General features: G+C 37.3%; 1 protein-coding gene across 1 annotated transcript in view; it reads left to right on the forward strand.

Annotated features, from left to right (window-relative positions):
- The window catches only part of COL5A2 (collagen type V alpha 2 chain), a 138,869-nt gene that overhangs the window by 96,501 nt on the left and 17,533 nt on the right, over positions 1 to 24,835 (forward strand). Inside the window, exons 17-41 of the mRNA XM_025848785.2 lie at positions 2,665 to 2,709; positions 3,824 to 3,877; positions 6,179 to 6,277; positions 6,609 to 6,653; positions 6,771 to 6,869; positions 8,089 to 8,142; positions 8,374 to 8,481; positions 9,563 to 9,616; positions 10,200 to 10,298; positions 11,442 to 11,495; positions 12,339 to 12,437; positions 12,547 to 12,600; positions 12,713 to 12,766; positions 14,228 to 14,281; positions 15,018 to 15,071; positions 17,709 to 17,753; positions 18,084 to 18,182; positions 19,510 to 19,617; positions 19,933 to 19,986; positions 22,225 to 22,278; positions 22,488 to 22,541; positions 22,979 to 23,032; positions 23,463 to 23,570; positions 23,689 to 23,742; positions 24,282 to 24,335. Of these exons, the coding sequence (XP_025704570.1) occupies positions 2,665 to 2,709; positions 3,824 to 3,877; positions 6,179 to 6,277; positions 6,609 to 6,653; positions 6,771 to 6,869; positions 8,089 to 8,142; positions 8,374 to 8,481; positions 9,563 to 9,616; positions 10,200 to 10,298; positions 11,442 to 11,495; positions 12,339 to 12,437; positions 12,547 to 12,600; positions 12,713 to 12,766; positions 14,228 to 14,281; positions 15,018 to 15,071; positions 17,709 to 17,753; positions 18,084 to 18,182; positions 19,510 to 19,617; positions 19,933 to 19,986; positions 22,225 to 22,278; positions 22,488 to 22,541; positions 22,979 to 23,032; positions 23,463 to 23,570; positions 23,689 to 23,742; positions 24,282 to 24,335 (1,710 nt within the window). The remainder of the gene's footprint in view (positions 1 to 2,664; positions 2,710 to 3,823; positions 3,878 to 6,178; positions 6,278 to 6,608; positions 6,654 to 6,770; positions 6,870 to 8,088; positions 8,143 to 8,373; positions 8,482 to 9,562; positions 9,617 to 10,199; positions 10,299 to 11,441; positions 11,496 to 12,338; positions 12,438 to 12,546; positions 12,601 to 12,712; positions 12,767 to 14,227; positions 14,282 to 15,017; positions 15,072 to 17,708; positions 17,754 to 18,083; positions 18,183 to 19,509; positions 19,618 to 19,932; positions 19,987 to 22,224; positions 22,279 to 22,487; positions 22,542 to 22,978; positions 23,033 to 23,462; positions 23,571 to 23,688; positions 23,743 to 24,281; positions 24,336 to 24,835) is intronic.

Genomic DNA, 24,835 nt, shown 5'->3' on the forward strand with positions numbered 1-24,835 from the left:
CTTCCACACTTTATTTCATATTCATCACAATCCTAAAAGGTAAGTACTATGAGTGTCCCCTTTTTAAAGAGCTGAGTTTCCTGGTCATCTGTCTTTGATTTATTTTATTATTTTTAAAATATTTTTTATTTATTCATGAGAGAGAGAACATGTGAGCAAGAGCATGAACAGGGGGGAGGGGCAGAGGGTGGGAGAAGCAAACCCCCCACTGAGCAAGGAGCCCGATGTAGGGCTCGAACCCAGGACCCTGAGATCACGACCTGAACTGAAGGCAGACACTTAGCTGACTGAACCACCCAAGCACCCCTGTGATTTATTTTACATGTGTAGATTGAGGAATGCCCTTGCTGTCTGCCTATGTATCTTGAACCTAGATAGGTAGGGGGCATATTCCATTGATTCTCTTCACAGCTCTCTGAAGGTTAGGCTGTACTTGCTAATATTTCAACCTTGCAGTTAATTATACTGCACCCACTTTAATTTGGACAGTTAAGGACTGCACCTAGCTTCTATTATGACGAGATCTTATCATCCCTCTTAGTATTAGGAACCCCAGGTTTACAGCATCCCCTGCTGTTACCCCTAGCTACAGAAGACAGCCACCTTAGAATTTCTCAATAGTACCAAAGTCAGAGCCCTGGTTGGGGAGAATTGAGACCCTCTCACTAGGCTCTTGTAACCCTTTGAAGATAAAGTGTCCTCTGGAAACGTAGAAACTACTGTAGAATGTAGTCGGCTGTTGCTTATCCATCCTTACACAGTATATCCGATCTCGTATGTTCACTTCTCTGTGCTTTATTCTACTATCTGCCAAGGCAGTTTTGGCAATGCTCCATCACTGAGTGTGGGCCATTGCTCTTTCTAAACCATCTCCCATGTTAACACCATTTTTTCGGAGTCTTTATCAGAGTGTTAAATATGTATCATGGGAGAGTATTTCCATATTATTAAAGTTCTCCACTTTATGTCCTTTCCCTCACGATCTGGTACCCTCAGGACCTACTTCCACACATTCTCTTTTGGATTCTGCCTCTACATGATGTAAGGGACTCATAGCTCCTTTGGTGTGTCTCTTTCCTCTTTTACCAGAAGCGGCTTTTCCTCAACTCAGTTAATTTGTGACTTGATGCTAGTTATTGATCTGGTGGCTAAGCAGCAGGGGCAGGTGGTGGTGGTGGTAGTATATATTGTCTGGTAAAGTAGAGGCTTCCGCATTATCTTTAAGTGAGGAAGAATAAGCTGTTAATGGTGGGAATTTCTACAGGCCCACAGACTTTGGAGTTGAGATTTCGAGGTTCCCGATGCCAAATTTCATTCCTTCAAATCAAGGGCCCTGACCATAGGGCGTAACAGACTTTCTGTGGTTGAGAATTCAACCTTGTCAAGAGCTCTTGAAGCTTTATCAAGTCCTGGGTCCAATCTTCAGCTTTTTCTTCTTTCTGATTGTAGAAGATTACAATATCTTAAAGTGCTTCCAAGGAGTCTTATATTGATGATAAATCACCATTAGCCTTTCAATGTCTTTCTCCAATGTATTCATTCAACAAGATCCATGCAATTCCATCAACTTGATAATTGCTACTTCTTCAATCCTTCACGAGCGTCTGAGCTATGTGCCCATAGCCCTTTCTCTTACACTTGTCCCTATCTCAGTTTGCCACTGGAGACAATATCTATTGCTGCATTGCCCCAGGATGTCAAGAGTGAGTCATGCTTCATCTAGATAGTCAGTGAGGAATCCAGCTTTAAATTCCCATTTTAGAGTCTGCTTTCTTGTACTTCTTCAGGCACCAATGGTATTAGGGTGTCAGATCAGGTTTCCTAGGAAACAGCATCAAAGCAAAGACTTGTGTGCAGGGAATTTATTGGGGAGTGCTCTCAGAAGCTACATTTGTGAAGAAATGAATAAAAAGCAGGGTTTGTCACAAGGAGAATTTAAGCTGTATACAATTACAACAAAGAGCCCAGTCTCCATGAGTTCTCAGTTCCATGAGAACTGTGGGGTTGGGATGGCTCATCAGACTTGTCTTGAATGGAGGGGTGGGGGGCAGCCAATCCTTTGTACTACCGCATTGACCTTGGAAGAGGCATAACCTTGGGAGTGCTAACTCCTTTGCTGAGGGCAGTTGGTGGGAGGGTCTTAACTATGAGCCATCGGCTTACAACACTTCCAGCAGTGGTAGAATGATTACTTCAGTGCTGAAGGAAGATCTAGATGATCACCATAGCATTCACTACTACTTAATTTCCTCTGTGTGTATGTGTGTGTGTGTGTACTTTATTTTGCTGTTGTTTTTACGAGGAGGACATTCCTCCTCTGAGTTAATCTGCCTATTAGAAAGACTGAGGTGTATAAAATTTCATTGTCTTTGAGTTCATTTGATTGCAAATCATACATTCAAATAAAAAGGATCATTTTAATCAGTTCCATTGTTTTCTCAATCTTGATTTTTCTTTGTTATTGTTGTAAGGATGGGTGTGTTTATTACTACCCTATCAATGTTGTACAAAAATGTATTTTTATTGCTATTGACCCAGTTAAGGTTGTTGTCAGTTAATATTTATTCTTCAGTTTTTAACATGGAAATTTTTATAAAACAAATGAATTAGGAGCAAATACTATAGAAAATGTAATTGTATCTTGTCTCTTTTTCTCCTAATTAGGGACAACGAGGTACACATGGTATGCCTGGAAAACCTGGGCCGATGGTGAGTTGTACTACTTTCATATTCACTTCATTCATTTATTCTTCCATTTGTACATTTGTTAACATTTACAGAGCACTCACTGTGTCCCAGATACTTGGAATAAAAAAGTGATAAATGCATAGTACTTATCTTTGGATACTGCCTTGTCTATCAAGGAGAGATACATCAATTAATATTGTAGCATAATGCTGTTGCCCATAAGTGCTATGCTGTACAGTGTAACTTGAAGTTCAAGTATGGGAACCTACCTGTACCTACACCTATAGTGAGATACAGATATTAAGGAAGACTTAAAGAGGAACAACTTTCAAGCTAAGTCTTGAAAGATGAGTATATAAAATGAGCAGTAATATAGCATGGTCTATAGGATGGATAGATTAAAAAAAAACATGATGAGCTCAGGAAAATACAAGGAGGGTAAATCAGATTTAAAATTATTTGCCCTTAGGATCTTTCCCGCCTTGTTCTTCATAAAAAGGAAACAAAAAGATAGGAGGAAAAAATAAGAATAGTTTAAAAGGGATTTTATTACTGTAAAACAGATGGAATTACAACACAGTCCTCAAAGAAGAATCAGGATAACCTGGAATGGAATTCCTCTTACACTCACTCATTTCCTTTAAATCTGGCCTTTAAATTAATGGTTTAAACTCTATGCACACCTTCCCAAATATGGGATAGTGACAAATATCCACATATTAGCCTGAAAAAAAATCACTCTGAAATACCCAGATGATTCTTAAGCATCATTTTTATAAAGTGCAGTCCTGGATTTTGGTACAAAACCTAATTCTAAAAACTATATCACTTAGTTAGCACAAAGAAAGTACATCTCTCAAGAAGCAATTGTTTCAAATAATTTGTATTTGTGACTGACTTATTCTCTAATACACTACAACAAGTGTTTAATACCACTGGACGTGGCTTTTAGCACTATTCCATACCAACGTTGGAAAGTACTTATAATAAAATGACATTATCTTTGTGATTTGAAAGTACTAAGTGGATTAATCCTATGTGTCAAAATGCAGAATGTTGTCAAAGAATGAAAGATGACTCAATTAGATATTGATTAAAAAACATGTCTGATCATTTTTCTGGTTTCTTTTAATAGGGTCCCCTTGGGATACCTGGATCGTCCGGTTTTCCAGGAAATCCTGGGATGAAGGTAAAATGTTAATATATTTAGCTCTTGATTATAAGAATTACTTGATTATATGAATCCTGAAGTGAAGGATGACATTTCATTAATTGTATGGAGGTTGCTTACCTAAGGAAAAAGCCTAGAGCATTCTCAGTGTCTAATACGGTAGGGAAAAAAATAACTGTAAAAACTTAAAAATGAGATTACTAAACGATATGTAATTAAAGGAGAATTACTGATAATCATACAATTGTAATATCAAAGAATCTGTTGTGTTAGAACTCTAAGCTAGACAATTGTAACAGCTGCAAGGAATAAGAACTTAATCTGAATTGGAACTCTGTTCTTGGATACAGTGCCTGGCAGTAATAAATAGCAGAATGTTCTAAACAAGAGGAGGTTAAAATAAATTAGAGGTTGTCAAAAGGCTGTTCTCTCACGCAGTGCTGGCTTTCACTCCTCCCCCTGCCCCTACCATTTACACAACCCATTAAAGGAATAGTCAGGGAGGCTTATTTGGCTTTCCACATGGGAATGGATTAAAGTACTCTGTTGGGATGATTTCCATTTGTAGGGAGTCACCATTTGTTCTTTCAGTGTTTTGGATGATAAATGCAAGGATTAAAGTAGGAGATTGTTCAGATTGTATTAGCTAAATTAGTGAATACATTCAGAACACCTCTTTCAAATGTTAAACAACACAATACACCTGACTACCCCTCACACCCGTTTCCCCCTCGCAATAATTTTCTTCATCTCACAGAAGGGGTTTACTCCCACGAGTCTGCTGTACATACACCTGACTACCCCTCACACCCGTTTCCCCCTCGCAATAATTTTCTTCATCTCACAGAAGGGGTTTACTCCCACGAGTCTGCTGTACAAAAACGACTGTAGCTACGGCAGTCACCTCACTTCTCTCAACCTTGTCTTCTCATGGAATTTCGTTGAAGGTTAAGTGATGCCCTCAGTATAGACCCAGGCTTCTTGTGAGGAGTGCTACTCAAATGGGCTTTGAACTTGTTGTTTGAAACCACCACCACCAACAACAAAATTTCAAATACTCTGAAATGTGAGCACCATCAAGTCAAATTATCCTTCAGGCTCTCTGTAATGCTGTCTTTAAACTCTATGCCACAGAGATGTGGCTGCTTTAAAATGATGCCCTAAGTCATTTCACTAACCAGTCCCTTTTGTTCTGTGCACTTGGTCTCCTAGGACCTTCATGAGGCCCCCTCTGTTTCTGATCTGCTCCCCTAAGTTCTAATCCTTTTGCTCCTGACTCTAGCCATGGAGGGCCCACCTTCCCTATGTCCCCTGATCAAAATATGCAAAATCCCTTCCCCTTTCGTGTGAGACCCTCTACCCTCAAACTGAGCTCTGGCCAGAGAATTAAGGATAGAATACTCACCATGGCCAGGACTAAGATTTAGCAGAAAGTGGTTTCTGCTCCTACTGTGGCATCTAGATAAGACTCTTAGAATCACAATTTATACAGCAGTTCACTCTGCATACTTGCTTCTCCTCCTGGGGTTTTCTAGCACTGGCTGTTGGCTACTGAAAACTGCTAAAAAAGTCAAACACTTTGCAAAACTGTTTTTCTCAGAAATTATTTGCCTAATCTTTCCCCACCTCCCCAAGCATAAAATTCCCAGATCTTTGTTTTTGGCCAGGATTCTGCTATACCTGTTAAATTCTTCCATGATCTCTGTTTTTCCAAATGAAGAATAAACTTCCACATCCAGTTCTTTGTATTTCAAGGATTCAAGGGAGATTTTATATGTCTTATTGGCACTAATGAACACCCTAAGGCTTAGAATTTTAGTTCTAAAATTCCAGGTCCAGGTCCCTCTAGGATTAGATCTACATAAGGACCTAATATATTATGTAAAATACAGAAACCCACTTAGCTTTACATTTCAGATAAATAAAGAAAAATTTTTCATACAGGTATGGCTCCAATATTGCCTGGGACAAACTTATACTTAAATTATTTGTTATTTATGTCAATTAGAATTTAACTCGGCATCTGTACTTTTATTTACTATCTGGACCGTTCTCTTGGGTTGAAATAAGAGTAGCTATCAGGTAACCTTGACCACTTGGCTCTGCTGTTAATGCTGCAGATATCCTCACACTCGAAGGGTTAGGAAAGTGAGTCCACTCCTTAAGCTAGGTTAGGCACACATCCCTTGTAGACCAATTTGTGCTCATGACCACTTTAAATGCTGGAGGATAAAATGTAAAGCTCCAAATAAGCAATAAACTTTGAACCACACCACGTTTATATTTTTCTTAAGTTAATATTCTTTTGTGCCCCGTTAGGGAGAAGCAGGTCCCACTGGAGCAAGAGGCCCTGAAGGTCCCCAAGGGCAAAGAGGTGAAACTGGGCCACCGGGTCCAGTTGGCTCTCAGGGTCTTCCTGTAAGTTGCTAGCACATTTAAGAATGATGTTCTTAACAGAAAGCTTGACATGTTGTATAACATCAGAACGAAGACAATCTATTTTAATATATCTTCTTTGAATTCTGAATGCTTGCGACTGATTTAAAAAAAAACATATTTCTCTTGTCAACTCTGCAACATTTTGTCTATTTTTATGGAAAGGGAACTAGTTATAAAAGTGAGTTTTATGATATAATGGTGGTTGATGTTTTTATAGTAATTTTCTGCCTCCTTTTGGAATATGGGTGGACATCCAAAGACCACTCTAAACATGGCTTAATGTCTTATAAACTTTTCATATATCTTTTAGGGTGTGGTAGGAACTGATGGGACACCTGGTGCCAAAGGCCCAACGGTAAGTAACTAACTGCATTCATGCTGCGAGAAGCTCCAATGGACATAATCATTTGGACATTGACCATAGACTTCTACAAAGGTCTGTGCTCATCATGTCACTCTTTCACTCTGCTAGGGCTCTCCTGGTACCTCGGGTCCTCCTGGCTTAGCAGGGCCCCCTGGGTCTCCGGGACCTCAAGGTAGCACGGGACCTCCAGGAATTCGAGGCCAACCGGTAATGTCCTTTACAGTAATCACCGTCCATTAGCATAATCCACCTGAGATCACCAAGGAAAATAATATTCAGTGAGATGCAATGAAACGTAGATAATGTGACTTATCTGCATGAGGCAGTTGAAGATAGAAATCTTTGTAAAGTGGAAGCCAAATGTTGTTAATGAACAGTTTAGGGGTTTAAGTTCAAAGGGAAACATTACTGTGTTGTTTTTGGATTTTAGTGGGTTTTTTATTTAAAATAATAAGGTCGTGATTTGATGGTTTTCCTCATAGAATTTTATCAGTAGTTGAATAATAACCATTATGGAAATATTTTCACAAGCCAGTGTGAAGAAATGTGGAGGTTAGAATGACAGTTCGGTGAAAAATGGATTCAACAGCCATTTCTTGAGAGTCATCATGAAGAGTGACCCCACCGTATTGTTCAAATTGAGTGAATTTCCATATTTTGTGAAATTATTTATTAGAAAAAGTTATGAAGAGCCCATAAGAAATAAACACATTGAGAAGTTGTGTGTATATATTTTTAGCTTGATATGTAAAAATTAAAACTTTCTTAGCACTACCTAAAATAAATACTTAGAATTCTGTTCCAAGTAACTTAGTTATGCTAACAAATCCTTTTAAATGCTGGTGACAGATTTATTAAAACACGAGTGTTGCTGATATTTCACATTCGATGTTATCATGTTCTCAATTTAGCAATCTGCTTCCCACAAGTTTAACTGGTGTTTAAAGACACACATACATAAAACCTCTGAACACTCCCAAGATGAAATGCCCTATTTGAAGTTGTCAAACTGTCAACAAAGAGAACATAAATATAAAATTATTTTGATTCTGGGTAAATAAGTCTATTTCCTAAAATAAACCTGAAATAGATTTATCTGTAGAAGTTGTCATTGTTAGTTCTAATTTTAATTAGCAAATTGGAAAAACTGAATAATTCTAATTTTTCTAGTATGCGTGATGAAACAAACAAGATTTCAAAAATAAGTCTCTTGAAGACCACTGTAAAATAGACAAACTGCTACCTAATTATTACTAGATTTTATAAAATTTCACATACATTCTACAAGACTTGCAAAATTTAAAAAAAAATGATAATACAGACTCAGCTGCAGAAAGTTTTCAAGACCCATTTACTGTAATTAATTAAAGCAGGTTGGACTGGCCAAAAGTCCTGGTTCTCATACCTATTCATACTTTTATTTTAGGGTGATCCAGGAGTTCCAGGTTTCAAAGGAGAAGCTGGCCCAAAAGGGGAACCAGTAAGCCTTCATTATTTTTGTTTAAATGATTAAGAAGAGCATAAATATTGTCCAGGAGTGGACAGGTCAAAACGCTCAAGTGTTTCAAATAATAACAATGAGTAATATACCTTTGGATGGAAACAGTTTAATATAGTTTCAAATTTGTAACTGACTTCATTGAATGAAGCTTTTGACTATAACTCCCTTGTACTCTGGCTCTTTCTGGTAACCTCCTTCTGTTTTTAATAGGGGCCACATGGTATTCAGGGTCCAATAGGCCCAGCTGGTGAAGAAGGCAAAAGAGGTCCCCGAGGTGATCCAGGAACAGTCGGTCCTCCAGGCCCAATGGGAGAAAGGGTAAAATTTGAATAATAAAATAAATTCTTAGAGTTGTGGGGGAATTACATGGGTAAGTTTTGGGATAGTAAAGAAAGCTAGAGCAGTTAAAAGAAATGCTTGCAAGTGCATTGCATTGTCCAGTATGGCTGTCTGTGAATTCAAGGAGCCAACTGTTTAATTATTGCTCATTCATTCATTCATTCATTCAACTAATAATGATTGAACAACTACATTCTGCCAGTTTGCTATATTAATATATTGATATATAGTTGATATATTGGTACTCAGTGAAAAAGAAGGCTGCCAGCCTTCATGTGGGGGCTAGTAAACAATAGCTTGTTCTAGTGGGGAGGTAAACAGTAGTCAACAGGCAAACAAAAATATAATTATACATTTTAGTAAGTGCTGTATATACTTAGGAAATAACAGATGATGTGGTAGAGAGTAACTTTGAGTATATGACAATAGTGTAACATTAGATTAGGTGATTAGGAAGTAGGATTCTTTGGGAAGATGGCATTTTAGCTGACATCTGAAGATGAGGATGAGCCAGAAAGAGAACTTGGGAGAAAGAACATTGTCAGCAGAAGAAATGGGAAATGCAAAGGCTGGAGGCCAGGAGGATTGGTGATTTCAGAGATTAGAAGATGTTGCTGTGGCCGGAATGTAATGAAACAGGTCTCAAAGGGACAATGGCATTATCACCTTACATTTGTAGAGACTTTCAGAGAATGCAAAGTGCTTCACATAGAAGACAATACAGATGCATGTTATCATTGACATTTTTATCGTAGTAGATGGTGCCATTCTTTGCTGCTCATATCTAGATATCAGTTTTCCTCTATGTTTAATTTTACAATGAACTGTTAGTATAGTTCTTACTTTGAATAATTTTTGGCTCAGTACTTATATATTCTCCAAAATTTTAAATTTCTTTCCATGTAGGTAGGTTTTTTTTCCCCCCTTATACATACTTGTTGCCATGTTGGCTTGATCACAGCTCCTAAAACCTTATAATACTAAAATTAAAAATTACCCACTCATTATACATTTCAAGAACATCAACAACAATAAAGAATCACATTTTGGTCATTTATAGGGTGCTCCTGGCAATCGTGGTTTTCCAGGCTCTGATGGTTTACCTGGACCAAAGGTGAGGTTATCCCATCGACGCTGATACTCATGTGGCTGGTGGTCCAAAAGATGCCATTGTCCAGAATAGCGATCTAGCTTTGGTCCACATGGGGGCAGATCCAGAAAAGAGTCAAACACAGACGTCAAGCCTAATGTCAAATACCTCTTGTGCAGTTTATATTACAGAGGGCTAGGGAAGAAGGATAATGGTTGGAAGCATGTAGAAGTTTATTTTCAGACTTTCTAGGGACAGTGCTGAGAAGAAAAGGTCATACACCTTTCCTTTAGCTGATATATAGAATTTTCTTTATCTAGAAATTTAGACTCTAAAATTTTGGTATTTTTCCCCAAATTTAGATTATCGGAGTGGTAATCTAAACATAATTTTCATTAGTTAATGATGAAAAACCACTATTCTTTAAGAAAGACAAATGAGAATAGAATATGTAGTGATACTTTTTGTAACTTTGTAACTACTTGATAAAGTATTTGTATGGTATACTAGTGCTTTGATTTGTAAAACATAAATTTTATATTTCCTTGCTTTTATTTCCTGCACTATTTTCTTGTTTTCTGACACATTCTGCTTTGCATTGGAACAGGGGGCTCAAGGAGAAAGGGGTCCTGTGGGTTCTTCAGGACCTAAAGGAGGTCAGGGGGACCCAGGACGGCCAGGTGAACCTGGGCTGCCAGGTGCTCGGGTAAGAACACAGCCGTTTGCTACATCAACCCAAGAGAACTGCTCCTGAGAACTCATTGAAAGGACTTTTTTTAATTGAGCTAGTCTTGACAAGTGGGAGCATGTCTTTGTTTTTACAATTTTGACCTGACTCACTATTTTTAAAATACTGGTTTGTTATTTTTATCATGTTTATAAAATACAGCCATTTCTAGTCTCCCTTTCTCAAAGGAGTATGCATTAATCATTTTGCCACTTGACATGAAAGAAAATCCCGTTTGTCAATATTTATTTTTTTCTTTACTTGCTGACAAATAATTTATTGGTTTTGGCAGAGAGAATTCCTGATAAATTTCCTCTTGACCAAATGTCACTTAAAAATTCATTTGGATTGTGGAATTCCACTCATATTCAGTTGTCAACAATGCTCCCCAAAGAGAAAGGAATTATACAAAAAGTTGTTGGATGGAAATGTACATTTGGCTCCACATAATCTTGAACACAGTGTTAAATATATGAGTAAAAGTCTATTATAGCCCTTCCTCCTTCTACGTAGGAAACCAACATTTTCTTAGAAATTCTTCCCTAGATACCTGATAAAGTTGTATACCAGCTGAAAGAGCAGTCAATATTGCTTATAATAAAAAATGACACCTGACTGTAGACCACATTTGGACTGGGAGGACTATGAATTATAAAAACCTGGTAGGAGGCATAGCTTTGGGTGCCATGAGTTTGGAGTAACTAGTACCTGCACATTCACCTTGCCAGGATCAGTATACTACATTCAAGGTACTCTCACAAATACTGGTTACATGAGATTTCTCAGCCAGAGTGGCTCCTGTGCCCACCATGTAGACTCATTTCCTCCCATGTGACCTCTCCAGTGTGGGAGGCTGTGCTGTGAGGGCTCCCCCCACCAAGTGAAGAGTCCCACGTGGTGCTGTCTGTTGGTACGCTGTGTTTTCTGCCCTGCATTCCTTCCAAAGCCAGCCTAGCTGAGGTCCATGATTGGCCTGAGTTTGTCTAGAGGAGCCTAAGGCCACTGAGAATGGGCATTGCAAAGTGGAACTGGATCCTTTTAACATAGTACTATTTTTACTCTCTAGAATCTTTACTTCAGTTGCAAGTCAGTAACAAAATGACAATTGCTTTTAATTTTCAGGGTCTGACGGGAAATCCTGGTGTTCAAGGTCCTGAAGGAAAACTTGGGCCTTTGGTAAGTATTTTACATAAAACTCCTTAGGGTGCCTAGGTGGCTCAGTCAGTTATGCATCCAGCCCTTGATCTCAGCTCAGGTCTTGATCTCAGGGTCATGAGTTCAAGCCCCACGTGGAGCCTACTTAAAATAAATAAATAAACACAACTCCACAACCATTAATATTGCTCAGTAGACCTACAATTTAAATGGTAAGATGTTTATTTGAGGTTAATGTTTTTAATAGGGTGGATGATATATACATGTTTAAAATGCCAAAGCAAATTCATAGGATCTTCATATTTTAAAATTCACCAAAAATTGATCAAATTTAATTGATACAAATGTTTCAGATTGAAATTGCTTCTCTGATATCAGTGGCAAAAGTTGAAATTATGTATTCTTCCAGTATTGGTCAAATATGTCTGTTAGAAACATTCTCATTTCTTGATGTCCTCCCAATTGTATAGGTTTAAGAGACAGGTAGGTATGACTTTTGACAGCTCATATATTCTGGGCCCTTCCTTTATGCCAAAAATGTGAAACAGAAGTACCAAATTTTCATTATCACAAGCTCGAGTAAATTAAAGAAGAAAATTTTCCCTATGAATATGAGAGTGTAAGGAGTTGTGAAGATGAGGTTTGTGTATAGAGAAAGAGTGAAATCTCTGTTCTAAGTACTCAAAATACTTCAGCAGTTTTTTTTAAACCCTCAACTATTCTGATGCACTAAGTAAAAGGTGAAGGATAATCTAAAACTTATGGAACTTGTATAAAAGTAAGGAAAGGCAAGTGATGTTTTGGGCGATACGATATTCAGAGAGAATTCACATAAAACTTCCTTTGCTCCTGTGAATTTTGTAGGGTGCTCCAGGGGAGGATGGCCGGCCGGGTCCTCCAGGCTCCATAGGAATCAGAGGGCAACCTGGGAGTATGGGTCTTCCAGGCCCCAAAGGTAGCAGTGTGAGTACAGTGTCTAACAGGTTTGCTATCTCATCGTAATCCTCACTTGAAGCAGCCATGTTTTGAGCAAATTGATTGAATTTTAAAATAGTTTCTAATTTTTCTTTAGGGCGACCCTGGAAAACCTGGAGAGGCAGGAAATGCTGGTGTTCCTGGGCAGAGGGTAACTATACATTTTCTGCCAAGAGGAAGAAATATACATATATGTATGTATGTATGCAATTATCCAAGTGTCTTGTGGCCTCACTTCACATATTATGTCTGTGTGATATTAGGGAGCTCCTGGAAAGGATGGTGAAGTTGGTCCTTCTGGTCCCGTGGGGCCCCCGGTAGGTGATCTTTCAACGAGAAGGTATTCACATTGCATTTTTCATTGATGTTTGTTTACAGCCTGACTTTGAGTAAGTTTCAGGGGAAGTAAATAAGAAAGTACAGGATTGAAGAATTTCAGTTATAATCTTTTCTTTTGATTCCTGTTCTGGTACCTTCTGCCTTTTTAAATGGAGTGATTGGACTTTTTATTTTAAACTTATTTAAAATGTTGATGGTAAAAGCAACCTCGTCATCTTTATGTGTTGAAGAATATGTCAACTGAGGAAAATCAGTTTGACAAATGTTTTGACAAATATTTTGTACTGTCTTTTATTAATAATATACAAATACTGAATTATACCTATATTCTTCTAGTGATGTCTTATAGAAGTTTATTTAAGCTGACTTATTTTTTTTTGGAGGACTAAAAAATGAAAATTTTTTATCCTTTAAGGTACATTTGCATCCGAGGATTCGAAAATGAAATATTTATCAGAAATATTTTGGCCTACTTATTTGTTTGCAATGGAGCAATTTAGATATCTTTCTAAAATGTTAGCTTTGCTTTCTTCAGTTGTTGTAGTGCTTGAAACCTTGATTAATACTTTTTACGACGCTGAGAAATAAATTGGAAGAGAAATACAGGTTTCCCCCATTATCTGAAAGTAGAGTGTTCCTGGGAAAACTTTTATAAGCTGAAATGGTATAAAGCAAAGAAGCAATTATCAGTAATTTATATGGAAAATTTTCTTAAAATTCCCAGACTCCAAAAAGAACCTCTCCTAGGCTTTTTTAATACCTTAGGACGTATCTTGTTCTAACACATGCACAAAATAAATGTAGGTAAAACACAGATGCTCACAGACACAGGTCAGCGCTCTGGTGGCTTGATGCTGAGATGCTGAGTGTGGTTCCCCAGGAAGGAGGAGCTTGTACCGGCCACTCTTGGTCCTAGGGGTGCACTGCCTCTGTGACAGCTCACTGCAAAAAGATGCTGAATGCTTTTTTTGCTTTTTGCCTTCTTTCACGAAAGCAAAAATTCTCTTCAGATTCCTTACAGTTAGCAGAAAGCTAATATTGACCGTCCATAAAAGTGAAGTGCTAGAACACGAACTTTGGAAGAGCAGGGGATACTTGTATTACCTGCTTAGATTAGATATAAGAAAGTAATGAATTTTTCCATGTTCAACTTATCCAATTTCCCACAATTTTATGGTTGGCTCTAGACATTTTGTTTGGATCAAAAATAAACATATGTCATCAGTGTCTTTGCTGGCTTTGGAAGATATTTTCTCACCAGCAGGGACTTCCACCAATACCATTCAACTATTTCATTATAATGCTAGTTCATTATCTGGTTAAAGTGAAAACATGTGATTAGAAAAAAGGCAAATATCAATACTTCTGGTAGGTCACAAAAGCAGGAAGCAGGTATAAAGATTGGTTCTACTCATGATTTTCTTTCCTTCCTGACTTAGGGTCTAGCTGGGGAGAGAGGAGAACAGGGGCCTCCAGGCCCCACTGGCTTTCAGGTATGCACAAATTCATTTTTCCATTTCTTCTACCATTAATTAAACTGCTTTTTTAAAATATGAAAAGATATGGTCAAATGATGTGAAATTCCACAATTTTCAAAAAAGTCATCCCTCTTCTAGTAAATAGATAAAATGGATAAAACCCAACATTTTTGTTCAGAGAGAAGGAACAGACTTCCCTGAAAAACTGATCAAAATCCAAAATTATTAACAAATTAAAAATTATAAAATGTTTTTGTTAAGCTTTATTGAACTGTTTTAAGGTTTATCTAGTTTTACAGACACAATATCTTAAAATTTTTGTTAAACAAATTTTTAAGATTTATCTAAATATATTGTATGGGAAATTATTTAATAATGGATAATGATAATTTGGTAAAAAAGAAAAACACTTTCAGGAGTGACTTTCAGTACTATACTGGCAACCTAAAATATTGCTTTCAGACCCATAAAAACTTGACAGATGTTAAGAATCTCCAGTTAGATTCTTATCTTTTTTTTTCTTTTTGCTAAGTGGTGTCCAAATGAAAATCTAAACCTATAAACTGACCGGTTGCTGCATTATGGTAGAAGATAGAGTTTTCTTATTCTTTTTTGCTTGTCTTTAAACAGTATCTTTTGCTTGAAAGTATAGTCATGGAGGCCCTATGAATTATAAAAGGTAAACTATTAACCCTAGTGGCCTATTAAACTTTCACCAATTCACAATTTCATTTTCTTCCTTTTCCTTTAGGGGCTTCCTGGTCCTCCAGGGCCTCCTGGGGAAGGTGGAAAGCCAGGTGATCAGGTGAGTTCTTTTAAAATAATAATAATAATAACAATAATAAAAGTTGCTGGGCCATTACATCACTTATTACATGTGAAGTACTGTCCTGGTTTGCTTTATAAATGGTCTCTCTTTTAATTCTCAAAACAACCCTATATATCTGGGTACTAGTATGATGCCTGTTTCTCAGATGAGGAAAATGAGGCACAGACATGTTAGGTGACTTTCCCAAAGTCACACAGCTGGTATAATTTGAATCCTGGTGGCCTGCTTCCCAAGACTGTGTTTTTAATCACTAAATATATATCTTCTTATAATTACAGAGTTTTACTGGAGGCTTTATAAATGGTTATAAACAGATACTGTTTTATTTCTATTATTTTACCAGGACATCAGTTAATTTATTTTTCTATGAGTGATTTGTTCATTCATTTGACCATTCAACAAATATTTGCTGAGCACTCTGTGCTTAGCTGTATTAAGCCCTGGCCCTAACCAATTGAACAAGATGGACACGAACCTAGCCTTTATATTACATCATAGTAGGAGATAGAGAGTTTCTGGGGAGGGACTGTGTGTGTGGAAACATAGAAGATGCACCGAATTCAGACTTGGAGATTTAGGAAAAGTTTCCCAGACAAAGTAATATCTTTTATGAGTAAGGAGGGAGGAAGGAAGGTAGTAAAATACTCCAGAAAATGTGAACAGCAGGTGCAAAGGTTTTGTGATCAAATGAAGGCACTGAAAAAGTTGGCAAGTCAGGAATGCATAGTATAGGTTGATGTGGAGGTGAGGCTGGACGGTGAATCAGGAGTCAGATTATGGAAAGTCTGAATTTGAGTGTAATTTGTTCGGACTCTTCTTTTTTAAAAAATATTTTATTTATTTATTTGAGAGAGAGAGAGCATAAGAGAGAGAGCAAGCACAAGCAGAGGGGAGGGGTAGAGGGAGAGGGAGAAGCAGGCTCCCCGCTGAGCAGGGAGCCTGCAGGACTCAATCCCAGGAGCCTGGGATCATGACCTGAGCTGAAGGCAGATGCTTAACCAACTGAGCTGCCCAGGCCCCCTGTTCAGATTCTTCTAACGGAAGATGATGAAGGGCTTTTAAGTAGGGAGTAGTACAATTAGATTTGGGTTTTAGGAAGATCACACCATGTGGAGGACAATACATTGCAGGGGAGAAAACTGGAGGCCCACTTGATACACTTTTTGTTTTGTTTCTTTTTTTTAGTAAAAGGCAAGGCTTATTTGAGGAACTGACATAAAAGGTGGGTCACTAAGTCACTAGCAGCAGTGATGTTCTAGTGTGACTGCCACCAGCTTGTGTGCAGGTGCTACATGCAGAGGAAATGCTAGCCCTCCACTTTAGAGGACGTGACATTACTGTCCAAGGACAGCACATGCTTCTTCATGTTTCACTTCCCCTGGCATCATCCTGGGTTGGGGATGGAGGATAGACACTGATGCCTCTAAAGTGAAGACATGTATCCATGTGCCCAAGAGAACTCTTCTATCACGCTAGTGAAAATTTCTCATGATGGAGGATTACAATGGAAGCAAACCTATTGAGTATATTGAGATTAACATTTGTGATTTTGTAAACATAGACGGTAGTGGTTTTAGGTTTCATTGTTATCTGTTACCATCCAAACTATCAGACATATGCTACTTTGTCGAAAATATACTCTATTCAGAATATTGCAGGGTGTTATAGTGCAAATCAAGACACTGTGAATAGTGCACTATCTGCCACAAAATTGCAAGCCTCATCATATTTAGAAATTGCAAGATGTACCATTACTTACATATCACTACAAAACACCACATGATGCTGATAAAGCTACCACGATGTTTTCTTACGAGATAAAATATTATTGAAAGAACTCTCGGATATATTTATATTTAGGTTTTCTTTTAAACCACATATGACTCATTAGCATAAATAAAAAGGAAAATGAGAGGTAAATAATTTGATTAAATCATTCTTAAAACTTGACATTCAGGACCAACCCAAAGTCTAAATTAGTTTTCATCCCAGTCTTTGATGACCATGACTTTCTACACAACAGCTTTCTTTGTCATTAGTTATTATTTTTAATCAAACAGAGAGATTTTGAACTTTTTGGCAGACTTTCTTTTAGTTAAGAATAAACTGAAACTTGTAACATAGCCATGACTGCACTAGTTAGAACCCACAATTCCTGGTAGACTGCACTGTCCATAGTATATGGTCAAAAAAAAAGAAATATTTACTAAATTGAATTGAGATCAGCTCTTTATGGCTTTTTATTACAGTTTCCTTTATTAAAATGTTCTCACATTAAGAAATAAAATTACTATATATTTTGTTGTCTTTAAAAAAACCAGCGCACTCTGACATAATACTTTGCATGTTTTCATTTGCATGTTTTCATTGCCTAAAATCAAGGATTCAGCTTTAATAAACATTTTTTTCTGAAAAAATAATTTCCATCCATGTATGGGATATCTCCTCATTTATAAAAGCATACGTATTTTTCTTTCTTCAGTATTATGGGCTTATTCAAACTTCTAATAGTACATTAAAAGAAATTAGGTGTGTGGTATGGAAAGATTTCTAATAAATACCTAAAAATTAGCTCAAAGTGTTTCTTAAAATTTTTTAAATTATATTTTATAGGGAGTTCCTGGAGATCCTGGAGCAGTTGGCCCATTAGGACCTAGAGTGAGTACTTTCTCCTTCATCATTAACTTTGTTTCCACTGCCTTCAGTTTAAAAAAAAAAAACACAAAAACTTTTATCATAAACTGGGCTTTAAGAATTGAAATTATTTCCCTTGATGAAAATAAATCTTGTGAGAAAATCCTGTGCTGCGAAACTAGTATATTCTTATTTCAAGTTCATTTCTTATCACTAAATTAGAAAATTGAGCCTCATTAGTGGCTAATTTCTCAGTTTTTATCCAGTAGAAGCAGTTTTGCAGATTTCCAGAAACATTTTAACCCACTTTCCGAACAGTCGCTAAGCTTGCTTGACATCCCAATGTTGCACTAGGGAGAACGCGGAAATCCAGGTGAGAGAGGAGAACCAGGAATAACCGGACTCCCTGGGGAGAAGGGAATGGCTGGGGGCCACGGCCCTGATGGTCCAAAAGTGAGTATGGCGGTGAGCTGGGCGCTTCAGGATGTTCCAAGAGTTATAACCCAATAAACACATGATGGAACTAAAATGTAGTTCTCTTGTTGTTGCAAGATAATTCGATTATATAATTTTCTTCTTCAACAAGGGTTCAGTGAACATCTACTAGGATTTCTCCTTGGCACTTAAGAGTCAGCTGAAAAGAAGTCTCTTTTCTGTGATGGGATTTAGGGTTTAGTGCACATAATGATACATTCTCATATAGAAACCCATTCCTAATATTTATTTATACAACTTTTACTAGTGACTTCCATTAATAAGCAGAGGCAATAAATAGACAATTGGATAATTCCATTAATAAGGAGAGGCAGTAAATAGAAAACCATATAATTTATTGAGATATTCCTAATTATACGCTCCATTTTTTTTGTCTCAGGTTCTGCTTACTAACCATAAGAAAGTATGTCATTTTTGAAATCGGAAAGTAAAATACATCATAAGGCAAATATCAGTACCATTTCCTTTGGGTGCCGTTTAAGAGTGGTAGAAGACAGGGTGGTCAATTTCGGTATAAACAAAGTAGAATTTTTCATGATCATATAACTTTAGGTCCCATACCATTTTTAAGGTCCAGAGTGATTACATAGTATCTGCTTCAATTTAATCACTGACTTAGCCTATAAGCAAGCTTAATATCACTGACTTAGCCTATAAGCAAGCTTAATATCAAGCTTAATATCACTAACTCTCATTAGCGAGAGTGAAATACTGGCTAAAAGTAATGTCTTCTTGTCGGAGGGGGAGATGAACCATGAGAGACGATGGACTCTGAAAAACAAACTGAGGGTTCTAGAGGGGAGGGGGGTGGGGGGATGGGTTAGCCTGGTGATGGGGATTAAGGAGGGCACATTCTGCGTGGAGCACTGGGTGTTATGCACAAACAATGAATCATGGAACAGTACATCAAGAACTAATGATGTAATGTATGGTGATTAACATAACAATAAAAAATTTAAAAAAAAGTAATGTCTTCTTACTTTATCAGGATCCCCATGATGTTGTCAAAGAAAAAGGAAGGCAACTATTATTATTATTTGAATTGATGCTCAATTTCCCCAAAGAAAAAAGTTGAAAACATAAATCAACCAACAGAAAGGCCAAGTCGTTTTTATTTCAAAAAATGACCTCAGAGGCAATTTTCACAAATGAAAAATATAAGCACTAAGCTGAACCATTTGAAATCGCTGATATTCCACTCTTTTTGACTTACCAGCAGAGAAATTTCATATGGCTCCGTCTTAATACTGTATTGGTGAGGTCACTTATTGTTGGTTCATTTTAGGGCAGTCCAGGGCCATCGGGGACCCCTGGAGATACAGGCCCACCAGGACTTCAGGGTATGCCAGGAGAGAGAGGAATTGCAGGAACTCCGGGCCCTAAGGGTGACAGAGTAAGTCTGTTGTTTTGTTTTGTTTTAGTTCATTCATTTAGGCTTTCTCAATTCCTCCTGAAAATTATTTCTTGGCCAGGCTTTTACATCTACCATCCTAAGTCACAAGTCAATCTTCCCTCTCTCTCTCTCTTTCTCTTTCTTTTGTTCAATATCTGTATTTATTGAAAAAAATACACAATGCCAGGCACTGCTCTAGGCTCAAGGGGATATAACTATGAAGAAGAGAGATCAGCCCCTGGCCTCCCAAAGCTTCCACAAAGTGGGAGCAAAAGATAATTAAGTGAATGAATGGCGTTTTGTGTGTCTCCCCAGGGTGGCATGGGAGAGAAAGGTGCTGAAGGCACAGCTGGAAACGACGGAGCGAGAGTAAGTGAGACCATTTCTTTTCCCGGCTAAGCTGGGAATCAACATCATCATTCTTACGTGAATTTGCTGGAACTTTCCAAAATAAAGTTCGTTGTGTTCACACATGGTCAGGGTTTGGAACATGATGAATTTGGAGCTTTGATGTTGATCAATCACGGATACTCATTTTGCTTACTTTGAATTAGAGCAAGCCAAAATGTGGTTATTGTTGAGGGAATGAAATAGAACACATTTTACCACGCATATGAGAACAGTGCTTTAAGCAGTAGGGCCCTCTTTATCTTTCTCCATCTTCTTTTTTTATTTCATATGCAATGTTTATTTTTGTTTGAGGGTTAGTCTGATGAGCTGTTCTAGACCTCATTCCAGGGCAGGCATGTAGAGGTTTGCAGAGTAGCCAAGTTGAGGCTTGAGTTGGCTGGACGTTAGGGGTGAGAAAATTACTGCACGATGAATCGTCATTAATGCTTTCATCCGTAAAGAGGATGAAGAAGTGAAATGTAAAGAAGGATGGTCGACCCCAAGGCATTGTTTAATGTCATGGCAGAAGCTGACCTTTAACAAGCTTTTCATTCTCGAGCATAGAATACATTTGCAGTTCTAAGGACAGACTGGATATAATTTTTTAGACGTTAATGAAATTATTCTCTCATGTAAGAGCAGATAGATACAGCTGCTCAGACGTTCAGCATTTCCTGGAATAATTCCCGATATTTGAGGAATAACTTCTGTTTCAGTGTGACATGGTTTGCTGGTAGTTGTCATTCTGTGCCCTGGTAAGAGCACTTGTACCATAAAAAAGAGCTCACATCGAACCGTTGTTAACATATTGATTTGGCACATTGAGCCACTGTTAATGCACTGATTATATTAATTTTTGATAAAGACAATAAAGTAAAATAAAGAAAAGTTTTAGTCTGAGTGGTAATTATCCCTTTTTTCTTTTTTCTGAAAATCTACTTAAGAGTGACATGCTTAACTTAGCAAATTATGAACATGAGATGTTTCTTGCCTTGTAGTTAGCTCTAATATTTGATTTTGTATTTCAAGAAAGGTCTAAGCAAATCTGGCAGGTTGTTTGTATCTTCTGTCATAGATGGTCTGTAGCGAGTAGTAAAGTAGTGCAGTGCTATTTGAGGGAGTGTTGCATTGACAGTTTATTTTAAGGTGAAATCTGAAATACGTATCTGTTGTTCCTATGAACTAACTTTAAAATGCAGTGTAATAGAAACAGGACTCGAGCAATGACTGCTTTATTTTCAGTAAAGACAGTACATTGCTTTAAGGAGGAAGCAGAGCAGACCACTTGCTGTAATCCCATAGTAAAGGGAAAAAAAATGAATAACATGTTTTCTCTGTAAGAAAAAAAAAGGGGGGTGAATTTAATGAAGTGATCTTTATGTTTAATCTGATTCTTTAAGGAAATATATTAGATAAATTATTGGAAGAATATTGTTCTATTATAGATCTAGAGAATATATGGTCACAGTTTTCTCATGTTCTTATAAGAATATAAATTTCAGAAGTCCTTTTTGTTCCTTAAATTCCTACCATAATACATACAAAAGTTAAGTAACAAAAGAATAGTTGGGCTGCATATGAAGAGGCCGTGCACAAATATCAGATAGAAAATTTGTTCCAGAAAAGACTCCACTATAGTCCAGTTTAAAGATTGTGACCACATGTCAAGAAGACCCAGTTTGAACCCCCATGTGATAGCTCCCTAAGCTCTGAGCATAAGGAACCCCAACCTCAGTGTAGTTGGGTAGTCACACTCCTTGTAATCTTAAGAGAATGTAGAAAACTCAATGCTCTATCACAGTTTCACTTAAAAAAAAATAGAGTGGTACTTCGTTCATCTAATTTAAGAATATAATATTCTATACAAAAGAAGAAAAGCTTTTTTCACTCAACACTCGAATTTCAAAATTAAATAGGCCAGGAAACATAGAAACATTGTAGAAGAGTAGCATTAATTTGGAACTAATGTTTGAAGACAGTATCATGTAGGGATGAGTTGAGATGGATGAAAGAGTTTAGAACATTTTGTGGAGAACACCCAGGAAATTGTCTTAGAGTAAATAGAAAAATCTTAAGAATATACAAATTATATCATTTATTATAGACAATGTTTTGCAAAAGCAGCTAAGCTATAACAAAATGGTACCTTATTTGTTTAATCATGGAGGACTTCAGTCCTTCTCTTCTTCAGTATGTCTATGTTCTGTTCATTGACAGGGTCTTCCAGGTCCCTTGGGTCCGCCGGGTCCTGCAGGTCCCACTGGAGAAAAGGTAAACTGATGTTATGTGGGCTCCGAGTCAGGAAGTCTGGATGATCGCTCTTTCTCATGCTGTTTTCTCTTTCATAACATGTGGTCGTTGCGCAAGATCATCTCAGAGTTCTCCCCACCACCTGCCCTACACATAGCACTCAGTGCCCTCCAGGTGCGTTATGTTTTGCTCCTGCTTTGGACAATAACCATCTAACGTCTGCTTTCTAGGGTGAACCTGGCCCTCGAGGTTTAGTTGGCCCTCCCGGCTCCCGTGGCAATCCTGTAAGTGGCAGTATTTTGATTGTTTTTTCTTTTTTAGAGTGGCAATGAGCAGGAAAACAATTCATCATTTTGTCCTGATATTTATATAAAACCATGCCTGTTGGTTCAGGCTATTTATAACTTCTTAGTTTTCAGAGTTTATTTCACTCATTAAACTCAAACACTTACCAGTCTTGTTATTTGTATGCAACCTATTAAATCTTGGTAAGCAACTCATTTACTAAATAATTAAGAAACTTTTTAGAGACTTCAGACCTTGGAAATTTTGTTCTATGGCCCTTATCTCTATATCACCCTTAAAAGTCTTCCTCAAGAAATACATCTAATCATCTATCTCTACATTTCAAAACACTGTAGGTTTACATAATTGTATTTTTAAATACTGTTCCCATTTAGAATAAAGTGTGAAAGCTACAGTAATCTTTGTTTTATCCTAGGGTTCTCGCGGCGAAAATGGCCCCACTGGGGCTGTTGGTTTTGCTGGACCTCAGGTATAATTTTCAAATATCTCTAATTTACAGTGAACACTCTTCTTGTGATAGCAATAAATTTAATTAATTATCATTGTCCTGTGTGTTGAAGGTATATTAAAGATGCTGGAAAGTTTATAGTTTTCTAGGCAATATTCTCATTTTCAATACATTCTTTCATACATTCTTCCACAACTGGCACTAAAATGGATGGGTTCACACTATTTCAAATTCTATACTTATTTGGTATAATAAAAATGTGGTAGGATAACTTATTTTCTCAGACTGCCTTCAAAGACCTCATTAGGGCATTTTCTTCTCCTGTGCTCTAATACTGAACACAAAGCACCATTTAACAATATATGGTTAAATGATATGTTGGTAATAATTACTGTCGAATAGCTTGTCTATAAGTGTTATAATTGATTGTTTATTTAAACAATTGATGTAGGGTCCCGATGGGCAGCCTGGAGTAAAAGGGGAACCCGGAGAGCCAGGACAGAAGGGAGACGCAGGCTCTCCTGGGCCACAAGGTCTAGCAGGATCCCCAGGCCCTCATGTAAGTGGAAAGCAAAGCAAACACCAATAACCTGAGTCACATGCCCAATGGTGAGACTTTGTGTTTAGCCCATGTTGCTTTCCTTATAGTGACCTTTTGTTCATGTCTTTCTATGTAGGGTCCTAATGGTGTTCCTGGACTCAAAGGTGGCCGAGGAACTCAGGGTCCACCCGTAAGTTGCTTTGAAACTTTGGGAATTACATACAGCTAGTCATAGACACTTGGCACTTCATGGCCATTTTAAAGTTAATCTGAAGCTGTAACAACAGGTTTTTACTTGTATAAGTAAACTGTCGTGGAAAGGGCACTTAATTGGAGATCTGGGTTACAATTAGTTTTATGATCTTGGAGACCCAGCTGCCTCCCATATAACATAAAGAATATATTACCTATGGAAGAGGTGAGGAATAATGGGGAACCACTCTACAGGACTCTGTGATGCGAAAGATTAATGTGATCCTAGCACGAGCCTTGAACATACTTGTATGTGTTCAAGATAAATGGAAAGTAGAAAGAGAAAAATAGCATCCTTCCTACTGATTAATGCAGATCCATTCCCAAAAACATAGTATGTAAGAAAAAAAAAATCTATTGTTTATAACAAGGAAGGGAATCTAAAGCCTAAGCATCCCTGTGAAAAAAAATAGATCCCAGAAAGTATATGTAATTAATAGTTATTTTAAAATTGTTTATATGATATTGTATTTCTAGGGTGCTACAGGGTTTCCTGGTTCTGCTGGCAGAGTTGGACCTCCAGGCCCTCCTGTAAGTCAATTCAGTAACTCAAATCATTGGTAGTGGAGTAATCACCCATACAAACACATGAAAATACACACAAACACACATATATACACATTATATAGATACACATATATATTTGAGTTACTATTTATTCTTTTATTTAATCTCTTAATGACTTGTTAACCCATGTTAACAACCATTATCCTAGTAATTCATACACACTGGTATCCTGTCAAAGTAAATTCACCTTTAATCATCCAGTGTTTCCTGGAGGAACTTATTTACAAGTCCTTTTTAGCCCCAGTGTTTGACTATTATTCCATTTGGGTACTAAATTCTAATGGTATTGTGTGCTAATAACCATTTCCTTCAGTTAGGAAGCATCTCTGAAACTTTGTTTAATAAATGTTATTCTTTCATGATAAGATCAGGTCAGACAGAATAAAATGTTATATATTCACTGATGGAGCAGAGGCTTAAGAAGTTTAAAAATTCAAGTTAATTTCAACACACTTTTGATATTG

The sequence above is a fragment of the Callorhinus ursinus genome, unplaced genomic scaffold (assembly GCF_003265705.2).
Source record: "Callorhinus ursinus isolate GAN/ISIS: 27379988/994484 unplaced genomic scaffold, GSC_fseal_2.0 scaffold2, whole genome shotgun sequence".
NCBI lineage: Eukaryota > Metazoa > Chordata > Mammalia > Carnivora > Otariidae > Callorhinus > Callorhinus ursinus.